Source organism: Miniopterus schreibersii (genome assembly GCF_964146895.1).
Source record: "Miniopterus schreibersii genome assembly, chromosome: 12".
In the NCBI taxonomy this organism is placed as follows: domain Eukaryota; kingdom Metazoa; phylum Chordata; class Mammalia; order Chiroptera; family Miniopteridae; genus Miniopterus; species Miniopterus schreibersii.
The window spans coordinates 1,316,798-1,336,159 of NC_138112.1; the positions used below are offsets into that span (position 1 = coordinate 1,316,798).

Consider the following 19,362-nt stretch of genomic DNA (forward strand, 5'->3'; position numbering starts at 1 on the left):
ACCTCTTTGCTGTGGGAGCTGCCCTGGACATTGTGAGGTATTTAGCAGCATCCTTGGCCTCTACATACCCACTAGATGCCAGAAACAGCCTCCCAGTAGTGACACTCAAAAATGTTTCCAGACTTTACCAAATGTCCCCAGGGACAAAATCACTCCTGGCTGAAAATCACAGGCACAAGGCAAAATAAAATTTAAAGTAATCACATAAAACACTGCTACAGAAACAAAAATGACCAAATTACAAAAATAAATTACAATCTCACTCCATGCAATAGACTGACCATTTGTCAACTCTCACAGTAAAATGTAGCATGAAATAGGCAATGTAGAAGCATTAATGTATAATTTAAAAAATATGGAATTTTGAAAGACCACAAATACTAAATTCAAAGACCAGAGAGCATGAAGAAAAATAAAAATTTTGGAAGAAATAGAAAAGAATGAGTTTGGCTTACACCTGACAGCAGTTAGCACGGAAGATCTGCAGCTGAGCAAAGAGTAGGCTGTAATGATTTAGGAGTCAACTGCAATGTAATTATAACTGAAACTATGTAAATAGTCCAGCAAGCTATAAATTAAGTAAATAATATGTAGCTATAGTTCTTCCTCTTTAAGTGCTATCCTGACACTATGTATCTGCATCTCCTAAACTTGATTCTGCCTTTTTTACTACTTGATTTTTAAACCTCAAGGCGGTAATAATTTAAGAAAAAAATCAGGTGAAATAATAGAAATGTGTTTATAGTAGCAGCAGACAAATTTTGATTTCTCTGGTTTTTAAATTTGTAGCTAATAATCAATGTATCACAATATGACGTTGACTTTTACTATGAAACTTTATACAATTCAATTAAAATTAAAATCAAAATGCTAAAAGTATTTAGTTAATAATATACAAGATCCAGCATTTCCACTTCTGAGTATATACCCAAAAGAACTGAAAGAACTTGAACAGAAATTTGCACAGCCATGATCACAGTAGCATATTCACAACAGCCAAAAGGCAGAAACATCCCAAGTGCTCACTGACGAATGGATAAATAAAATGTGGTCTACGCACACGATGGATTCTGCTTGAAAAGGGCGGAAATTATGACACATGCTACAATATGGATGGACCTTGAAGACACTGTGCTAAGTGAAGCAGGCTGGTCAACAAGAGGACAAATATGGTATGATGCCACTTATATGAGGTTCCTAGGGTAGTCAAGGGCACTGAGACAGAAGGAGGAATGTTGGTTCCTGAGGCTGGAAGGAGAGGCTGGTGTTTAATGAGGACCGAGTCTCAGCTGTGGGCAGATGAGAAGGCCCCAGAGATGAATGCTGTGACGGCTGCACAGTGTGAAGGTAACCTATGCCAATGAACTGTATACTTAAAAATAATTAAATGGTAAATTTGGTTATGGATATTGTACTACAATAAAAAAAATTAAACCACCTAATAATACTAACTATGGAGTAGCCCTCCATTATCAAAAAAATGTATTAAATTCCTTTAAAGCTTAAGCTAATTCTCTCAAAAATAAACAAACAAACAAACAAACAAACAAACAAATAAATACAAGCAGAGGGTGTGCCTGTCACTTTAAGCACAAGGAAAGCACTATGATCTATCAGATGTCGTACTCACAGTGTCCTGAATTACTTCATTTTTCTCTGGGTTTTCCTCGAGATAAGTCCTCTCTTTCAGGCCACTCCTAGGATTCTAATATAAAAGAAAAAAAAAAGATACTCAGTTCATTTCAACAAGCTCACCAAAAGGACAGGAAAAAAATGTGAAAAAATAATATTCTGACTTTCATGTATGTATCTGAAGGTACTAAATATCTTTCATATAATACCTTGCTCTGATAATTTTTTTCCCTGACTTTGGCAAATCAGCTATTCCCTCAGCTTTTTAGTTTAATATTGATAAAACAATACAGAACCGCCCTGGATGGTGTTTCTCAGTGGTGAGAGCGCTGGACCACACACCGAGGGGTTTCGGGTTTGATTCCAAGTCAAGGCACATACCTGGGTTGCAGGTTAAATCCTGGCCTGGTCGGGGTGCATTTGGGAGGAAACCAATTGATATGTCTCTCTCACACTGATGTTTCTCTCTCTCTCTCTTCCCCATACCCTCCCCCTCCTTTCTACTCTCTCTAAAATTCAATGGAAAAAATGCCTTTGGGTGATGATTAACAAAAAACACACAAAATAGAACCAACGCAATAGCTTTACTTCAACTCCAGGCCTAAGGGCATATTTCTATCAAATAACTTTAACTAGATGTATTACAAATCTCAAACTCATTATATCAAAATAAATATCTCTATCCACTTCCTCTAATCCTCTCTGTCCCAAGTAAAAAACATTGTAGACTATTTATATCAATGAAATTAAGCTTCTATTTTGCTGTTACTAGCTCATGTGAAACAGATACGTGGATTTTTATAAAATTTACATGGTGTGTTTGATGACCTTATGCAAAACACAATTTTGGGAGACAGGGAATACCCCAAAGAAATGGGAGCCACTCTTCAGAGCAATTGAAAATAAAGCACAAGAGACTTGTGTGTGACTGCCAGCAGGGAAGATACATGCTATCTGTACAAATACCAAAATACCACGAGGTGGAGAAAATGGTAAAACTACCCAATCTACTGGGGAGTCATATCAAAGAATACAGAAGACAATCTGAGGGGGCTCCACTGGCCAAAAAAAGAACAATTTAAGCATAAAAAAGTATAATGACTGCGATGGAACGAAACACACTAAGCCAGTATGTTAAAGTCTATGAACACAAAGTATCATGCACAAGAGTGAGTTTGCACATGCATCCCCACGCTGGAGCCTCTGGAGTTGTCAGGGCACCCACGCTTCTAAAACAGACGCGTGACGGAGAGGATCAAACAGGCACCCGAATTTCCTACAGAAGCAGTATTTTAGGGTAATCTAAAGACCATTAAGGGAAAACTATCCTTTATACAGTAATTCCATCTAGTATGTAAAGGAGAAATGACAAAACCATAATATTATCATTTTGAAAAAACTAATGAAATAATGGATGCAGGCATTTTCGCCATTAGGGGAAGGTAAAAACATGAGATAAAAGCTTAAGCAGAATCCCAGGCAAGATGAATCCAAAGAGGCCCACATCCAGACACACCATAATTAAAACGGCAAATGTTAAAGACAAAGAGAGAATCTTAAAGGCAGCAAGAGACAGAGAGTTACTTACAAACGGAGCTCCCATTAGACTGTCAGCTGATTTCTCAACAGCAACACTTCAGGCCAGAAGGGAGTGGCACAAAGCTTACAAAGTATAGAAAAGCAAGGATCTGAAACCAAGACTACTTTATCCAGCAAGGCTATCATTTAAAATAGATGGTGATAAAGAGCTTCCCAGACAAAAAAAGGCTAAAGGAGCTTATCACCACCAAACCATTAAAATGGCGCCCGGCAGGGAGTGGCTCAGTGGTTGAGCATCCACCTAGGATCCAGGCGATTGGGGTTCAATTCCCGGTCACAGCACATGCCTGGGTTTCGGGCTCAATCCCCAGTGGGGGCTGTGCAGGAGGCAGCCGATCAATGACTCTCTCATCCTTGAAGTTTCTATCTCTCTCTCTCCCTCTCCCTTTCTCTTGCTGAAATCAATAAAGATACATTAAAAAAAAAGAATTAAAATGGCAATAAATAAAGACCTATCAATAATAACCTTAAATGTAAACAGCTTAAATGTTCCAATCAAAGGACACAGGGTAGCTGAATGGATAAGAAAACATGATTCATATATATACTGTCTACAAGAGACCCACCTCAGCAAAAAAGACTCACACAGGATGACAGTGAAGGGATGTAAAAAAAATTTCCATGCAAATGGTAACGAAAAAAACACCCTGGGGTAGCAACACTCATATTAGACACAACAGACTTCAAAATGAAGACCATAACAAGAGGAAAGAAAGGTCACTACATAATACTAAAGAGATCAAGACAAGAGGATATAACGCTTGTAACCATATAGGTACCCAATATAGGAACACCTAAATATACCAAAACAACTTCTGGAGGACTTTAAGGAAGAGATTGACAGCAATACAGTCATACTAGGGGACTTTAACACCCCACTGACATCACTGGATAGATGTTTCAGACGAAAAAACCAACAAGGAATCAGTGACCCTAAATGACACACTACATCAGATGGATTTAACAGATGGATTTAACAGATGGATTTACAGAACATTTCACCCCAAAGCTGCAGAATATACATTCCTCTCAAGTGCACATGGGTCATTCTCAAAGATAGTCCACACGTTAGGACACAAAACAAGTCTCTACAAATTCAAGAAGACTGAAATCATATCACGCATCTTCTTGGATCACAATGGCATGAAGTTACATATGAACCACAATAAAAAGACTAAAAAACATTCAAACACACGGATGCTAAATAGCATGTTATTAAACAATGAATGGGTTATCAATGAGATCAAGGAAGAAATAAAAAACTTCCTGGAAACAAATGAAAATAAACACACAACAACCCAAAATCTATGGGGCACAATGAAAGCAGTCCTGAGAAGGAAGTTCATAGTATTACAGGCCTGCCTCAAAAAGCAAGAAACCTTTTTAGTAAACTATCTAACCCTACAATTTAAAGACTTAGAAAGAGAACAGCAAGAAAAGCCCAGGGTAAGTAGAAGGAAAGAAATAATAAAGATCAGAGCATAAATACATGACACAGAGACTAAAAAAACAATACAAAAGATCAATGAAACCAAGAGCTGGTTCTTTAACAAGACTGATGAACCTTTGGCCAAATTCATCAAGAAACAAGGAGAGGGCCCAAATAAACAAAACCAGAGACGAAAGAGGTGAAATAACAACTGACCCAACAGAAATACAAAGGATTGTAAGAAAATACTATGAACAACTAACTATATGTCACCAAGCTGGAAACCTGGATGAAATGGACAAATTCCTAGGAACATACAACCTTCCAAAACTCAATGAGGAAGAGTCAGAAAATTTAAATAGGCCGGTAACTGCTGATGAAGTTGAAACAATAATCAAAGGGCTCCAGACACACAAATGCCCCGGATGGATGGCTTCACAGGGGAGTTTTACCAAACATTCAAAGAACTAACACCTACACTCCTCAAACTATTCCAAAAAACCCAGGAGGAAGGAACACTTTCAAGCCCTTTTAAGACACCAGCATTATCCTAATTCCAAAATCAGAAAAAGACACTACAAAGAAAGAGAATTACAGGCCCAAACCCCGGATGAACATAGATGCTAAAATCCTCAAGAAAATGTTAGTAAATCGGGTCCAGCAATATATTAAAAAGATCATACACTATCACCAAGTGGGACTTATTCCAGGGATGCAAGGTTGGAAAATATTTGCAAATCAATAAATGTGATTCATCACATAAACAAAGTGAAAGACAAAAATCACATGATTGTATCAATAGACACAGAAAAAGCATTGGACAAAATCCAACGCCCATTTTTGATAGAAACTCTCAGCCAAGTGGGAATAGAGGGATCATACCTCAACATAATAAAGGCCACATATGACAAACCTACAGCCAACATCATACTTAATGGGCAAAAATTAAAACCATTTCTCCTGAGAACAGGAACAAAACAGGGATGTCCACCCACCACTCATTCAACATAGTACTGAAGTTCTAGCCACAGCAATCAGCCAAGAAGAAAAAATAAAAGGCACCCAAACTGGAAAGGAGGAAGTTATGTACATACACAACCCTAAAGGCTCCACCAAAAAACCTACTAGATTTAATAAATGAATTCAGCAAAGTAGCAGGATACAAAATCAACAACCAGAAATCCATGGCATTTTTATACACTAATAATGAACTCTCAGACACAGGGGTGCATATATTCTATCTGATTAGTGTTTCAGGATTCTTAGGATATATTCCCAGAAGTGGGATCACTGGGTCAAAAGGCAACTCCATTTTTAATTTTTTGAGGAAACTCCACACTGTTTTCTGTAGTGGTTGTACCAGTCTGCATTCCCACTAGCAGTGTACTAGGGCTCCCTTTTCTCCACAGCCTCACCAGCACATGTTGTTTGTTGATATATTGATAGTAGCCATTCTGACAGGTGTGAAGTGACACCTCACTGTGGTTTTAATTTGCATCTCTGACGATTAGCAACATGAGCTTTTTCTCACATGTCTCTTGGCCGTCTGTATGTCTTCTTTGGAGAAGTGTCTATTCAGGCCCTTTGCCCATTTTTTAACTGAATTGACTGTATTCCTGGTGTTGAGTTGTATGAGTTCTTTATATATTTTGGATATTAACCCTTTATCAGATGCATCGTTGGCAAATATGTTCTCCCACACAGTGGGTTCTTTTTTCACTTAGTTGATGGTTTCTTTGCTGTGCAGAATCTTTTTAGCTTGATGCAGTCCCATTTGTTTATTTTTCCTGGGTTTCCCTTGCCTTCAGAATCCTATTGGCAAATATGTTGCTAAGAAAGATGTCTGAAATTTTATTGCCTATGTTTTCTTCTAAGATTTTTATGGTTTTGTGACTTACATTTAAGTCTTTTATCCATTTCAAGTTTATTCCTGTGTGTGGTGAAAGTTGGTGGTTTGGTTTCCCTTTTTTTGCACGCATCTGACCAATTTTCCCAACACCATTTATTGAAGAGATCGTCTTTACTCCAATATATGTTCTTGCCTACTTTCTCAAATATTGACTATAAAAGTGTAGGTTGGCTTCTGGGCTTTCTGTTGTGTTCCATTGGCCTATATGCCTGTTCTTATGTGGAAACCAGGCTGTTCTAATTTCTATGGCCTTGTAGTATAGTTTAATATCCAGTGCTGTGATCCCTCAAACTTTGTTCTTCTTTCTCAAGATTAGTGAGGCTATACAGGGTCTTTTTTGGGTCCATATGAATTTTTGGAAATTTCTTTCTAGATCTGTGAAATATGTCATTGGTATCTGAAGAGGAATTGTGTTGAATCTATAGATTGCTTTGGGAGGTATGGACATTTTAATGATGCTAATTCTCCCAGTCCATGAACATGGTATATGCTTCCACTTGCTTGTATCTTCCTCTATTTCTTACTTCAGTGTCATATAGTTCTCTGAGTACAGGTTTTTTAACCCCTTGGTCAAATTTATTCCTAAGTATGTTATTATTTTTTTTATTGCAATAGTAAATGGGGTTGTTTTCTTAGCATCCATTTCTGATCATTCATCTTTGGTATATAAAAATCCCACTGATTTTTGGATGTTGACTTTATATCCAGCAACACTTTGGATTTATTAAATCTAGTAGTTTTTGGTTGAGTCTTTTGAATTCTCTATATACAGTATCATGTTAATAATGGCAGTTTTACTTACTCCTTTCCAATTTGGATGCTGTTTATTTCTTCTTCCTCTTTGCTGATAGCTATGGTACAACTTCTGGTACTATGTTGAATAACAGTGGTTAAAGTGGACACCCCTGTCTTGTTCCTGATCTTAAAGGAAATGCTTCTAGTTTTTGCCCATTGAGTATGATGTTGGCTTTGTCATATATGGCCTTTATTACACTGAGGTATGATCCCTCTATTCCCACTTTGCTGAGAGTTTTTATCATGAATGGGTGCTGGATTCTGTCAAATGCTTTTTCTACATCTATTGATATGACCATGCGATTTTTGTCTTTCAGTTTGTTTATGTGATCTATCACGTTCATTCATTTGCAAATACTGTACCAAACTAGCATCCATGGAATAAATGCCACTTGGTAACGGTATATGATCTTTTTAATGTATTGCTGGGTCTGATTTGCTAATATTTTTTTGAGGATTTTAGCATCTATGTTCATGAGGGATTTTGACCTATAATTTTCTTTGTAGTGTCTTTATAGGGTTTTGGAATTAGAATAATGTTGGCCTTGTAAAAAGAGCCTGGAAGTCCTCTTTCCTCTTGAATTGTTTGGAATAGTTTGAGGAGGATAGGTGTTCGTTCTTTTTTGAATGTTTGGTAAAACTCCCCCGTGAAGCCATCTGGACCAACATTTTTGCTGGGAGTTTTTTGGTTACTGCTTCAATTACATTAGTTTTTAATCCATTTATTATATTTTCTGATTCTTCCTGATTTTTAGAAGACTGTATGTTTCTAGGAATTCGCCCATTTTGAACAGGTTGTCTATTCTGTTGGCATAGTTGTTCAAAATATTTTCTTACAATCATTTGTATTTCTGTGATGTCAGTTGTTACGTCTCCTCTTTCATTTCTAATTTATTTATTTATTTGGGTCCTCTCTCTGTTTTTTGATGAGTCTGGCTAAAGGTTTATCAATCTTGTTTATCCTTTCAAAGTATCAGCTTTTGGATTCAGTGACCTTTTATATTGTTTTTTTATTTTCTATGTCATTTCTTTGTGCTGTGATTTTTACCATTTCCATCCTTCTACTTACTCTCAGCTTTTCCTGCTACTTTTCTTTTCCTATTTTTTAGATCCAGGGTTAGATTATTTACTAGAGATTTTTCTTGCTTCTTGAGGTAGGCTTGTAATGACAGGAACTTCCCTTTCAATACTTCTTTCACCATGTCCCATAGATTTTGGGTTGTGTACTAATTTTCGTTTGTTGCCAGGTCATGTTTTATTTCTTCCTTGATCTCCCTGGCAGCCTGTTTGTCCTTTAGGAACATGCTGTTGAGCCATCACGTGTTTGAATGTGTTTCCTTCTTTATTGTGGTTGATTCCGTTTCATGCCATTGTGATCTGAGAAGATGCTCGATACGATTTCATTCTTCTTAAACTTGTTGAGACCTGTTTTGTGCCCTAACATGTGGTCCATCTTTGAGAACGACCCATGTGCACTTGAGAATGTATATTCTGCTGCTTTGGGATGAAATGTCCTGTAAATATCCATTAAATCCATCTGATCTAGTGTGTCACTTAGAGTCACTGTTTCTTTGTTAATGTTTTGTCTGGAAGATCTACCAACAGATGACATTTGGGTGTTCAAGTCCCCTACTACTCCTGTATTGCTGTTAATCTCTCCCTTAAAATCCACCAAAAGTTTTTAAATATAATTAGGTGCTCCTGTATTGGGTGCATATATGTATCCTCCTGTTGGATCAATCCCTTCATTACTATGTAGTGACCTTCTTCATCTCTTTTATGGCCTAATTTTGAAGTCTATTTTGTCAGATATAAGTATTGCTACTCCAGCTTTTTTTGTTCATTTGTTTCCATTTGCATGGAATATTTTCCCCCATCCCTTCACTTTCAGCCTGTGTGTATCTTTTGTTTTGAGGTGGGTCTTTTGCAGGCAGCATATATATGGACTGTGTGTTTTTTTTCTTTTCTTTTTAAAAATATGTCTTTATTGATTTCAGAGAAAGGAAGAAGGAGAGAAAGAGAAACATCAATGATGAGAGAGTCATTGACCGGCTGCCTCCTACACGCCCCCGACTGGGGACTGAGCCCACAACCCAGGCATGTGCCCTGACCAGGAATCAAACCCCGATCGCCTGGATCCTAAGTCGATGCTCAACCACAGAGCCACGCCCGGCCCGGGGGACCGTGTTTTCTTGTCCACTCGCTATCCTATGTCTTTTATTGGAGCATTTGATACACTTATATTTAAAGTTTCTCTTGATAGGTACTTATTGATTGCATTTTCTTTAATGCCTATTCCCCCGCCCCCTCTACTCCACACAGTCCCTTTAGCATTCATGCAGTGCTGGCTTGGTGGTGATGAACTCTTTTACTTTTCTTTTGTATTGGAAGCTCTTTTCTTCACTTTCCGTTTTAAACGACATCCTTTCTGAATAGAGCAGTCTTGCTCATAGGTCCTTGCTTTTCATTTCTTTGAATACATCATGCCCATCTCTTCTGTTCTAAAGTGTTTCTGGTGAGAGATCATCTAATAGCCTATGGGAACTCCCTTCTAGGTAACTGTTTCTCTCTTGCTGCCTTTAAGATCCTCTCTTTGACTTTACTCTTGGCCATTTTAATTATGATGGTGTTACGGTATGGGTCTATTTTGATTCATATTGATTAGGACTCTGTGCTTCCTGACTTGTGCGACATTTTCCTTCAACAGGGTAGGAAAGTTTTGTTATTAATTCTTCAAACAGGTTCTCTATCCCTTGCTCACTTTCTTCTCCTCTTGGTAGCCCTAAGAAGTGAATGTTGTTATGTTTCTTGTTGCCCCAAAGGTCCCTTAAACTATCCTTTTTAATTATTCTGTCATTTTTCTGTTGATTGCGTAACTTTTTTCCTAGTTTGTCTTGCGATCCATTGATTCAACCCTCTGCCCCACCCAGCCTGCTGGCTCCTGCTCTCGGTGTTTCTGCGCTTCAGACACAGCGCTCTTCCCTTCCAGCCAACTTTTCCTCACGGTCTCTGTTCTTGTTCCTGCTGCTGCCCTCAGGTCCTTGGGCATCCTTATGTCCATTACCTTGAACTCTCTATCTGATAGATTACTTGCCTCCATTTCATTTAGCTCTTTTACTGAAGTTTCCTCTTGTTCTTTAATTTGGGGACTGTTTCTTTGTCTCCTCATGTTGGCTGTCACTTTATGTTTACTTCTGTCTTAGATAGCCCTGCTATGACTCCCAGCCTTGGTGGGTGGCCCTCTGTAGTAGGTGTCCTGTGGCTCCTAGCGGTGAGCCTCTTTGATCTCTTGAGCTGGATCCTCTAGGAATGTCTCTTGTGTGGGTTGTTTGGACCCTGCTGTTGTAACTGGGTCTTAATTGCTGATGGCCCTTTTGTGGTTGGGATCGACTCTCAGGTTGGCTGACTCTGAGGCTCAGTCCTGACCATGGCGTACAAACTGCTATGCAGGCGCAGTCTTGAGGTGTCTTGATGGGCTCAGTGGCACAATCGTTAAGCCTTCAGACTAGGTGGCTATAGAGGTGAACCTTTATCACCATGTATTAGACACTGTGCAGGGGCTCCCCACAAAGCAAGGTTGTTTCCAGCTGGGTCTGGAGCCTGCCAGGATCCACCTTTGGGTGTGTCAATTGTGTGTATAGTTGGGTTGAGCTCTGGTATGGTCTGAGGCCCACCACTGGTCATGCAGGTTCTGGGCCTTTTGGGTGGGTTTCAGATCAGGTCACTGTCACACATTTGTAACTGGCCTTGGGCTACCTGCGTGTAGTTACCACTCTGTTCACTGTTTGTGTCTGCATCTACTTGACCTATGTCTTCACGGGAGGGGGCATTCTATGTAAATGGGTTAGCTTCTTTTAGCTTAGAGTCGAGGGCAGATCTGTGGTTGGACCAAGGCTCCCTGAAGTCTGTCTTCACATGTCACCTATTCTGCCTTCCCCATGAGGTTTCCTGGTCTTCCTCCAGAGCCTTCGGAGGACAGTCTGTAGGGTGGACACAGGCTAACCTAGCTCACACCAATGGGTCCTCTGCTTGTAGATTACAGGGTCAGGCATTCAATGAGGGAAAATCAGTCTCTGCTTCAAAGCCAAACTCCTCAGTCTTTACCAGAGATTCCAACTCTAGTTCCCCCCAAGTGGGCTTGCTGCAGATTCAGGTTGGGTACAGCCTGCACTCCTTTGCAGGTGCAGTTTCAGCTACTCTGGGCTGGGGAGCATTGATCAAGAGTCTTTGGTTGAAGATGTTGTTGGCCCAGCCCACAGGAGAGGGCTAAGCACTTCCTCCAGTCCCAGAAAATAGCCTCTGAGGGTCTCACACTTGAATTGTCCTGCACAGAACTGTGCCCAGCAGGGAAATCTGGAACTTCATAGAGCTGAACCAGTCTCCTGTTTGGGGGGGGGGGGGAAGGGGGTGTCCACAGCCTGCAGGTGGTGGAGATGAATTCAACCTCTCCTTCCTGGGGCTGCCTGGCCAAACTCACAGGGAGTTCAGGTCAGCATCCCCACAATGCAGTCACTGAGTCCAGCACTAGCTCCTGTCTCCCCAATAGAAGACCCCTGGGGGATACAGTCCAAAAATCCCAGCTCTGTGCAGAACCAGTGCCCTCATACCGCCAGTCCAAGCAGGAGGGGTTATAAAATCAGCTCCCCACAGAACTCTAATCTCTCTGTGCAGCTGATCTCAGGAGAGCTCCACTTGTGCTCTGAACTCTGCAGCATGGGCTAAAAATCCCCAACCTGCTCTGCTCCCCCGTGCTGTCAACCCAGCAGGATGGAGCAGTCGAGGGTCCACAGATCAGGGAAAGGGTTCCAACCCCACACTTGAGGTGGGAGAATCCTTTCCCCTTTCCCTAAGCCAAACAGTTTAGTCACTAACTGGGGATCTGCACAACGCCTTTTTTAATTTTTATTTTTTAATATATCTTTATTGATTTCAGAGAGAGGAAGGGAGAGGGACAGAGAGAGATAGAAACATCAGTGGTGAGTCATTGATCGGCTCCCTCCTGCACGCCCTCCACTGGGGATCGAGCCTGCAACCCGGGCATGTGCCCTGACCTCGATTTCCTGGATCCTAGGTCAATGCTCAACTGCTGAGCCACACCCGGTCGGGCTGGCACAATGCCTTTTAAGAAAGAAAAGGGCCCCACAAAGTCACTGCTGGACATAGCACGCAGGCCCCTCCACTGGACCCAAACACAGCAGCGGAGCCTTTCCAGTAGTCAAGAGCCCAAGCAAACTTCTCAGACTGGGACTGCTAATTATAGGAGTACTCCTTCACTGGGAAGCTGAGGTCTCCATCTCCGAGGCAGACAGAATTCCCCTGGTTCCCTCTGCCTGATGCCACACGTGCTCTTCTTGCCATCTCTGCTGCTCGGGGTTTGGGATCCCTGAGCGGGGTTGAGACCGCACATTCCCAGGGGGAGGGAGTTCTGCAGTCAATATCCCTTGGTCCTGTCAGCTGCTGGCACCCCTTTCCATGACTCCTCTCCTTTTACCAGTTTCTACATGGCTTCTTGTCCAATCAGCTACATTTCACTTGGTTTTTCAAGTTGACTGCATAGTATTTTAGCTGTAAATCTGGTCCCTACCTGGGAGCAAGGGCACGCAGCCTGCAGCTACTCTGCGGCCATATTGCCTTTCTCCTGGCTAAATTTTTAAGTCTTCTTTTCTCTTAAAGATGCATATTAATGAACTAATGTCTTGTATTTTACTTTAAAACAATGTAATATTTGGCCCGGCCAGGTGTGGCTCAGCAGTTGAGCCATAGGATCCAGGAGATTGCAGTTCGATTCCCGGTCAGGGCACATGTCCAGGTTACAGGCCCCATCTCCAGTTGGGGGCGTGCAGGAGGCAGCCGATCAATGATGACTCTGTCATCACTTATGTTTCTCTCTCTCTCCCCCTCACCCTTCCTCTCTCTGAAGTCAATAAAGATATGTTAAAAAAAAAAAAAAGCAATATGTGGAGAGTGAAGAATGGGAGGTTTGAGCACCTGTTGATGACTGCTGAGGCTGGGTAATTAGGTACATGAAGGGGACCATTATGCTAGTCTCTACTTTTCAATAGGTTTAAAACTTCTCATAAGATATTTTTTAACTCAATTACAAATTGAAAATCAGACAGTCACATGCTCTGAATTTTAGATGATTCTTTGTGAGAACTGGGTATGTGAGTATTCTTTAAAGTCACCTCTGAGGTGGACAAAGGCAGGGGATTTTGCAATGAGAATGGTATCACAAACACCACAAGGAGGTTACTCTGCAAAAATGAGCAGAAAGAGGCAAAAATTAAAAGCATTGATTTAAAAGATAAAAACACTGACTGGTTCCTACAATCTTAATATAGTACCACTGAAACAAACATGAAAACCCATAAGCTAAAAAAAGCAGCACATCTTAGCTTCAAAAACACACATGTAGAAGTTAAGCTAGTTAGTTATGTGTTCAGTAAATATCCTAGTCTACAATATATCATCTCTCACCTGGATTTCTACATAATCCATTTATTTATTTGGTCTCAATTTCATCTATAAAATGCTAATATTGTTTCTTGAAGATTATTATGAGAGCTAAAAAGAGTGTGTAAAGTATTAGGTACAACTGCTTACACAACACAGGTATTCAATAAATGATAACCATTTTTTAGCCATTCAACACACATTTGTTAATTTCTTACTAAGCCAAGCACTCATCATCACCCGAGGATATGTTTATTGATTTTTAGAGAGAAAGGAAGGGAGGTAGACTAAGAAAATAATAATTATATATATATCTTCAATAGGTATCTATATATGGGGGGAGGGGAGAGAGAAACATCAATGTTAGAAACATCGATCGGCTGCCTCCTGTACACACCTGACCACAGATGTGCCTGCAATCTTTTGGTGTGTAGCATGACACTCCACTACTGAGCGGCCCGGCCAGGGCAGCAGTCTTCCTCTCTCACAGATCTCCCTGTCTCTACTGCAGTTCATCTTCCACACTGACATGTTTGTGACTGTGTCTGTCTTTTGCATGTAAGACAAAACCCAAACTCTCTAATCATTCACTCTGCTGTTCATTCAAATACTTAAAAACACTAATTACATGTCAAACAGTCTTAATTCATTGGAATGCCTGTTTCTACATTTGCTAATTCTCTCTTTCTTATAAAGGTATGTATCTATGCCACAGATTTTATTGTAACACTCGTCTAAACACAAAATAGAATTCAAATTTTTCTTTCTTATCACTTGTTCTAAATTCCTACAATCTGCCAGGCTTTGGAAACATAAAGGTAATAGGACAGGCCCTGTGCCCTCAGAAACTTGCCATCTAATGGTAGAACCAAGCCATGAAAACAGAAGGAAGTAGCACTAAAATATAAAAACGAATATGAGAATTCCCAAAACCAATACTGCTAGAACAAGTTAAAGCTCTGGACTCAAGACTGTTTCTAAGATAAACTATAGGCAGAAATTTTACATTGTTAAATATAGTATGTGGGTGTGTCTCTGTACGTGTGTATACATATATATACACACCCACACACATATATACATATATATACAAGAGTCACAAGAAGTAACACCACTTCTACATGTAAAGCACTCTTATTTCCTATTCTTTTTTTTAATATGCTGGTTCCAACCAAAGTGATTTCATGAATGACATTTTTAAAAACACTGGTTTAGACTACTTTCCTCGTTACTTTTAAAGAGGGCAATCTACTTGTAAGTCCTTGTTCCTATCACTGCATGCTACTTACAAAGCTATGCTGAGTGACAGTGGACTTAGCTTTAAGTATTCATATGACTATGAAGCCACAGTAAATTCAACTTAAAATATGTTATCTTTTAACAAATATCTATGTCCCATCTGGCGATTTCTGGGTTATGAAGAAAGTGTCACTAAACATGGGCTCTAATTGAAGCCTGTCTAACAGAAAGACGTCTCTTCCTTTCCTTAATGCAAAGTGCCCATATTTCAAGACTGAGTCACTCTGACCACAAATGGAATATTAACATGTTCTTAAAGATATCAACAACGGGCCTCTCCATTCAGTAAGAAAGCACTAGCATTATTAACTTTTCTACCCTCAAATAAGATGCCTTCTGGGAAATTCCATCTCCTGTAAAGAGACATTTGGCAATGGGTGTTGAAGGGAAAACGTGAACTCTGGAATTAAAAGCTCATACACAGTGTTCAGAATTTCTGCTACATTAAAGATGGCAATGACAAAAGGTTATAAGCAGTAAGAGAACACAACTCTACTCATGTAACTTGAAACTAAAGAGAGGCTTTAAGAAGAACAGAAGATAAAGATGTGGAACACTTACATCCGCATGGTCACTACTGGGCCATGAAGCATCTCCACTGCTACAGTCAACTCGGCCCAGTCCATCCCCAGGGTCTGCTTCGACCTCACTGACTGCTGGCGTATCACCTCCAGGCTTGGAGGGTATAATTACGGTTCCATCCTGAAACAGGTTAGACACACACAAACACATTAAACTTTCATTAGGGACTGCATAAACAGACAGAGCTGTGCTGCAAATCTAAAGAAGACTCCTAAAATTTGGCCAGTTTGATGTGATCAAGGATGCTTAAAGATCTAAAAGTTAAAAACATAAATAACTACTAATTCTGTGGTTGTAAAATGGCAATGACAAAAGACAGTTTAGTAAGAGGGGAAAGTCTGAACTTCCACATAGAACATAAAGATAAAACAGTTTGTTGAATTATATTACTTCTATTTCCTGCCCATTGGTAAAGACTATTACACTATAACATCTGGTCCACTGCCTTTTAACACTTTAGAACTTCAGTAAATCACAAATACTATAACATGATTATAAGCTTTTAGACCAGCAACCACATTTTTACTATTTGAAATGGGTAAGAATGTTGCCTTTGCTCAGTAATGACAACTTAAAACTGTCAACATTACTGAAGCATAATTCTCAAAACTTCATCTATTTAATGGGACTGAAAGTGATGAAAAAATAAGTAACGTATAACAGAAAGTAGACCAAACTAGCAACGCAGGACACCTTGTAACTGTGACCTTGTACAGGTCACAAAACCAGTTTAGGCCCTAGTTTTCACAAACATTTTAATTGGGCTAGATGATCTCAAGTTCCTTCAGTGCCATGAATCTGCTCACCGACAGACCTAACCGAGGAGGAGCAAATCCACGGTTTCTACTCGTTTTAAATGGTACAGGCAATTTATTTTGCTTTAAAATGAAGTAAAAGGAGCTTTTTTCATATCCCAAATCTGACTATTACAGACTATAAATCTGGTTGAGATATAAATACTGAGCTATTTTTTTCTAATGACACCATCACCTCCATACTTATACCTATGTAGCAAATTCTGTTGAAATCTATTTTAAAACTACAATGAAAATATAGTCATTAAGAATGTGAATGGGCTTTGAATTCATCAGATTGGGCTTAAATTCCAGTTCCATTGCTTCTGAGCTACATGATCTCAGCAAATTATTTAGTCTGTCTGAGTTTCTTTAAGTGTATCTGTAAAATGGGGGGAAAGAACAGAGTATCTAATCTCAGAGGGCTGTTGTGCAGACTAAGAAAAATAAATGCTTGTCCAAGTACTTAGCACAATACCTGTCAATTTGTAAAATCTTATATCCATACTTAAAAACATAATTATAGGAGGAACCTCAAAAATATAAATATATGTATCTAAATATATTTTAGTAATTTGTGACATCAAAGCCAAAGCATTCTTTTTAAAATTACTGTGGAAAAAAGAAACATTAAATTATGAACAAGGCAATAATCAAAGTCCACATTTCTTTTAAATAATCATTATTTCTGTAAGTCCTACGAAGGACCTCCTGTTAGAAAGTAACTATTACAAAAGGCAACTGCAACATTCTCTGACCCACTCACAGAAGACTATGCTCCAGCAAAAAGCTGGGTCGGGTTTTTAACAGTGATGCTACCTGAGCAGAGCCCGTGGCTTTGGATAACTGCTCTTGCAGCTGAGGAATGTGTTTCTTGGCCTCTTGGATCTCTTTTAGCAATCTTTGGGCAGGGGTTCGGTTGTAATCTTCCTGCAGTAACTGAAAAGTTATAAAAACATTTTGGTAATTGGTTAGTTATGTCAAGAAAATATAGGAAGACTATTCTTAAACAGCAATGGCACTGATCATGAGAAATACCCACTCACATCTGACTGGCCTGTAAATAGCCCTTTCCTAATTCAGTACCTGTAGCCGTTCCTGTTCTTTCTGTAACATTTTCCTCAGAATTTCTACTTTCTGGTTATGAACCACATTGTTTTCCTCCTAGAAAAGATAAAAAACCAACAAACAAAAAAGAACTGATACAGGGAAAGCGAAGCTAAAATAAATAGCGAAAACAAGACGTATAATGTTATGCCCCAGCTCTAATTTTCAATATCTGTTAAGATTTTCTTTATTTCCAGCACTTATAAGGACAAACTTTTAGACATGACACTAAAGATAAAAGATTACAGGGAAATTTCAGCCCTTTTCACTTTTACTAAACTAGGTTCAAGAAAACATTAAATACTGATATTAGCTGGGAAAATGAAGTTGGCTTAAGTATAAGAATAATACTTCTACTTTCCCTTCCTTAGATCTTTACTACCAGTCCCCATGCATGGCTCACATCCTAGTACTTCCCACCTGAAATATTAAGGCAGCTCCCTAGCTCACCACATGCCATCTCTCCTTGTTCCATAACCCTTTATTTAATCAAATTAGTCTTCCTAAAATCTTGTTATAATCACATTACTCTGTTGCTCAAAAGAAATTTTAATGGGTCTCACTGACTATCTAGTTACATGTAAAGTAGCCTGGGAGTTGTGGATTTATTTATTTATTTATTTATTTATTATTTATTTATTTATTTATTTATCTTTATTGATTTCAAAGAGAGAAAAGGAAAGGGAGAGAGACAGAAACATCAATGATGAGAGAGTCACTGATCAGCTGCCTTCTGCACACCCCCCACTGGGGATGGAGCCCGCAACCCGGGCCTGTGCCCTGACCGGGAATCGAACCCCGATCTCCTAGATCCTAGGTCGATGCTCAACCGCTGAGCAACGACGGGCTGGACAGGTGTGATTTTTTAAAAGAAATAGCCTTGCTTTTTTCAAGCTCCTCTCCCACTACATAAATTCTTTAACAAGCACCAGACGAAGAAGAGTCTTAGCTACTTCCCAAAACACTTGGTGCTTCCTTGACTTTACCTCTCCTTCCTCTACCTGGGTTGCCGTCATTTCCATTCCCACCACTTACATGGTACCTGTTTTCAAGGCGCAATTAAAAAATAGCTTTCCACAAGCACTTCCTTATCACAACTGGATGTACTTTTCCCTCCTCTGAATTCTTATAGAACTTAATATTTTTTCCCTAATGTCACATTCTGCCTTTGTAATTACTTGAATATTCTGGATTCAATCTCAAACAAAGGTTTATTAAGCACCTACTATATGCCAAGCACTAGGTATTTTTTTTCAGGCCCTAGGGACTCAACAATACACAAAACAAACAAACAAGCAAACAAACAAGTAAACAAAAAAACCCTGTGTCCTTTTAAAGTATATATTCTAAGATAATAAAGACCTTGAACAAAGGATATCTTAAATATTTTTGTGAGTGGCAAACTGTTTTGTGTATAGAAGGTGTTTAATATTTGTTGAATTAAATCTCCTATCCCCATACTCAGTAATCATCCCAAATTACAGTTGACCTTTGAATAATGTGGGGTTAGGAGTGCCAACCCCCTGTGCAGTCGAAAATCTGCATGTGACTTTCACTCCCCCAAAACTTAACTAATAATATCCTATTACTGACTGGAAGCCTTTCCAATAACATAAACAGCCGATTAACACCTATTTTAACAGGTATGTTACCTGTATTAAATGCTGAATTCTCACAGTAAAGTAAGCTAGAGGGAAGAAAGTGCTATTAAGAAATACATAGGAAGAGAAAGTCCATTTACACTGCTGTGTGTAGTCACTGAA

The 19,362-nt window shown here is 39.4% G+C and overlaps 1 protein-coding gene across 2 annotated transcripts in view; it reads right to left on the reverse strand.

The window, feature by feature from the left end:
• The window catches only part of ARHGEF12 (Rho guanine nucleotide exchange factor 12), a 171,604-nt gene that overhangs the window by 61,152 nt on the left and 91,090 nt on the right, over window positions 1-19,362 (reverse strand). For both annotated transcript variants that reach the window (XM_081152834.1, XM_081152833.1), the window contains 4 exons: window positions 17,579-17,656; window positions 17,312-17,431; window positions 15,678-15,818; window positions 1,631-1,705 (listed from right to left, as the gene is read on the reverse strand). In XM_081152834.1, coding sequence (XP_081008960.1) covers window positions 1,631-1,705; window positions 15,678-15,818; window positions 17,312-17,431; window positions 17,579-17,656 — 414 coding nt within the window. The remainder of the gene's footprint in view (window positions 1-1,630; window positions 1,706-15,677; window positions 15,819-17,311; window positions 17,432-17,578; window positions 17,657-19,362) is intronic.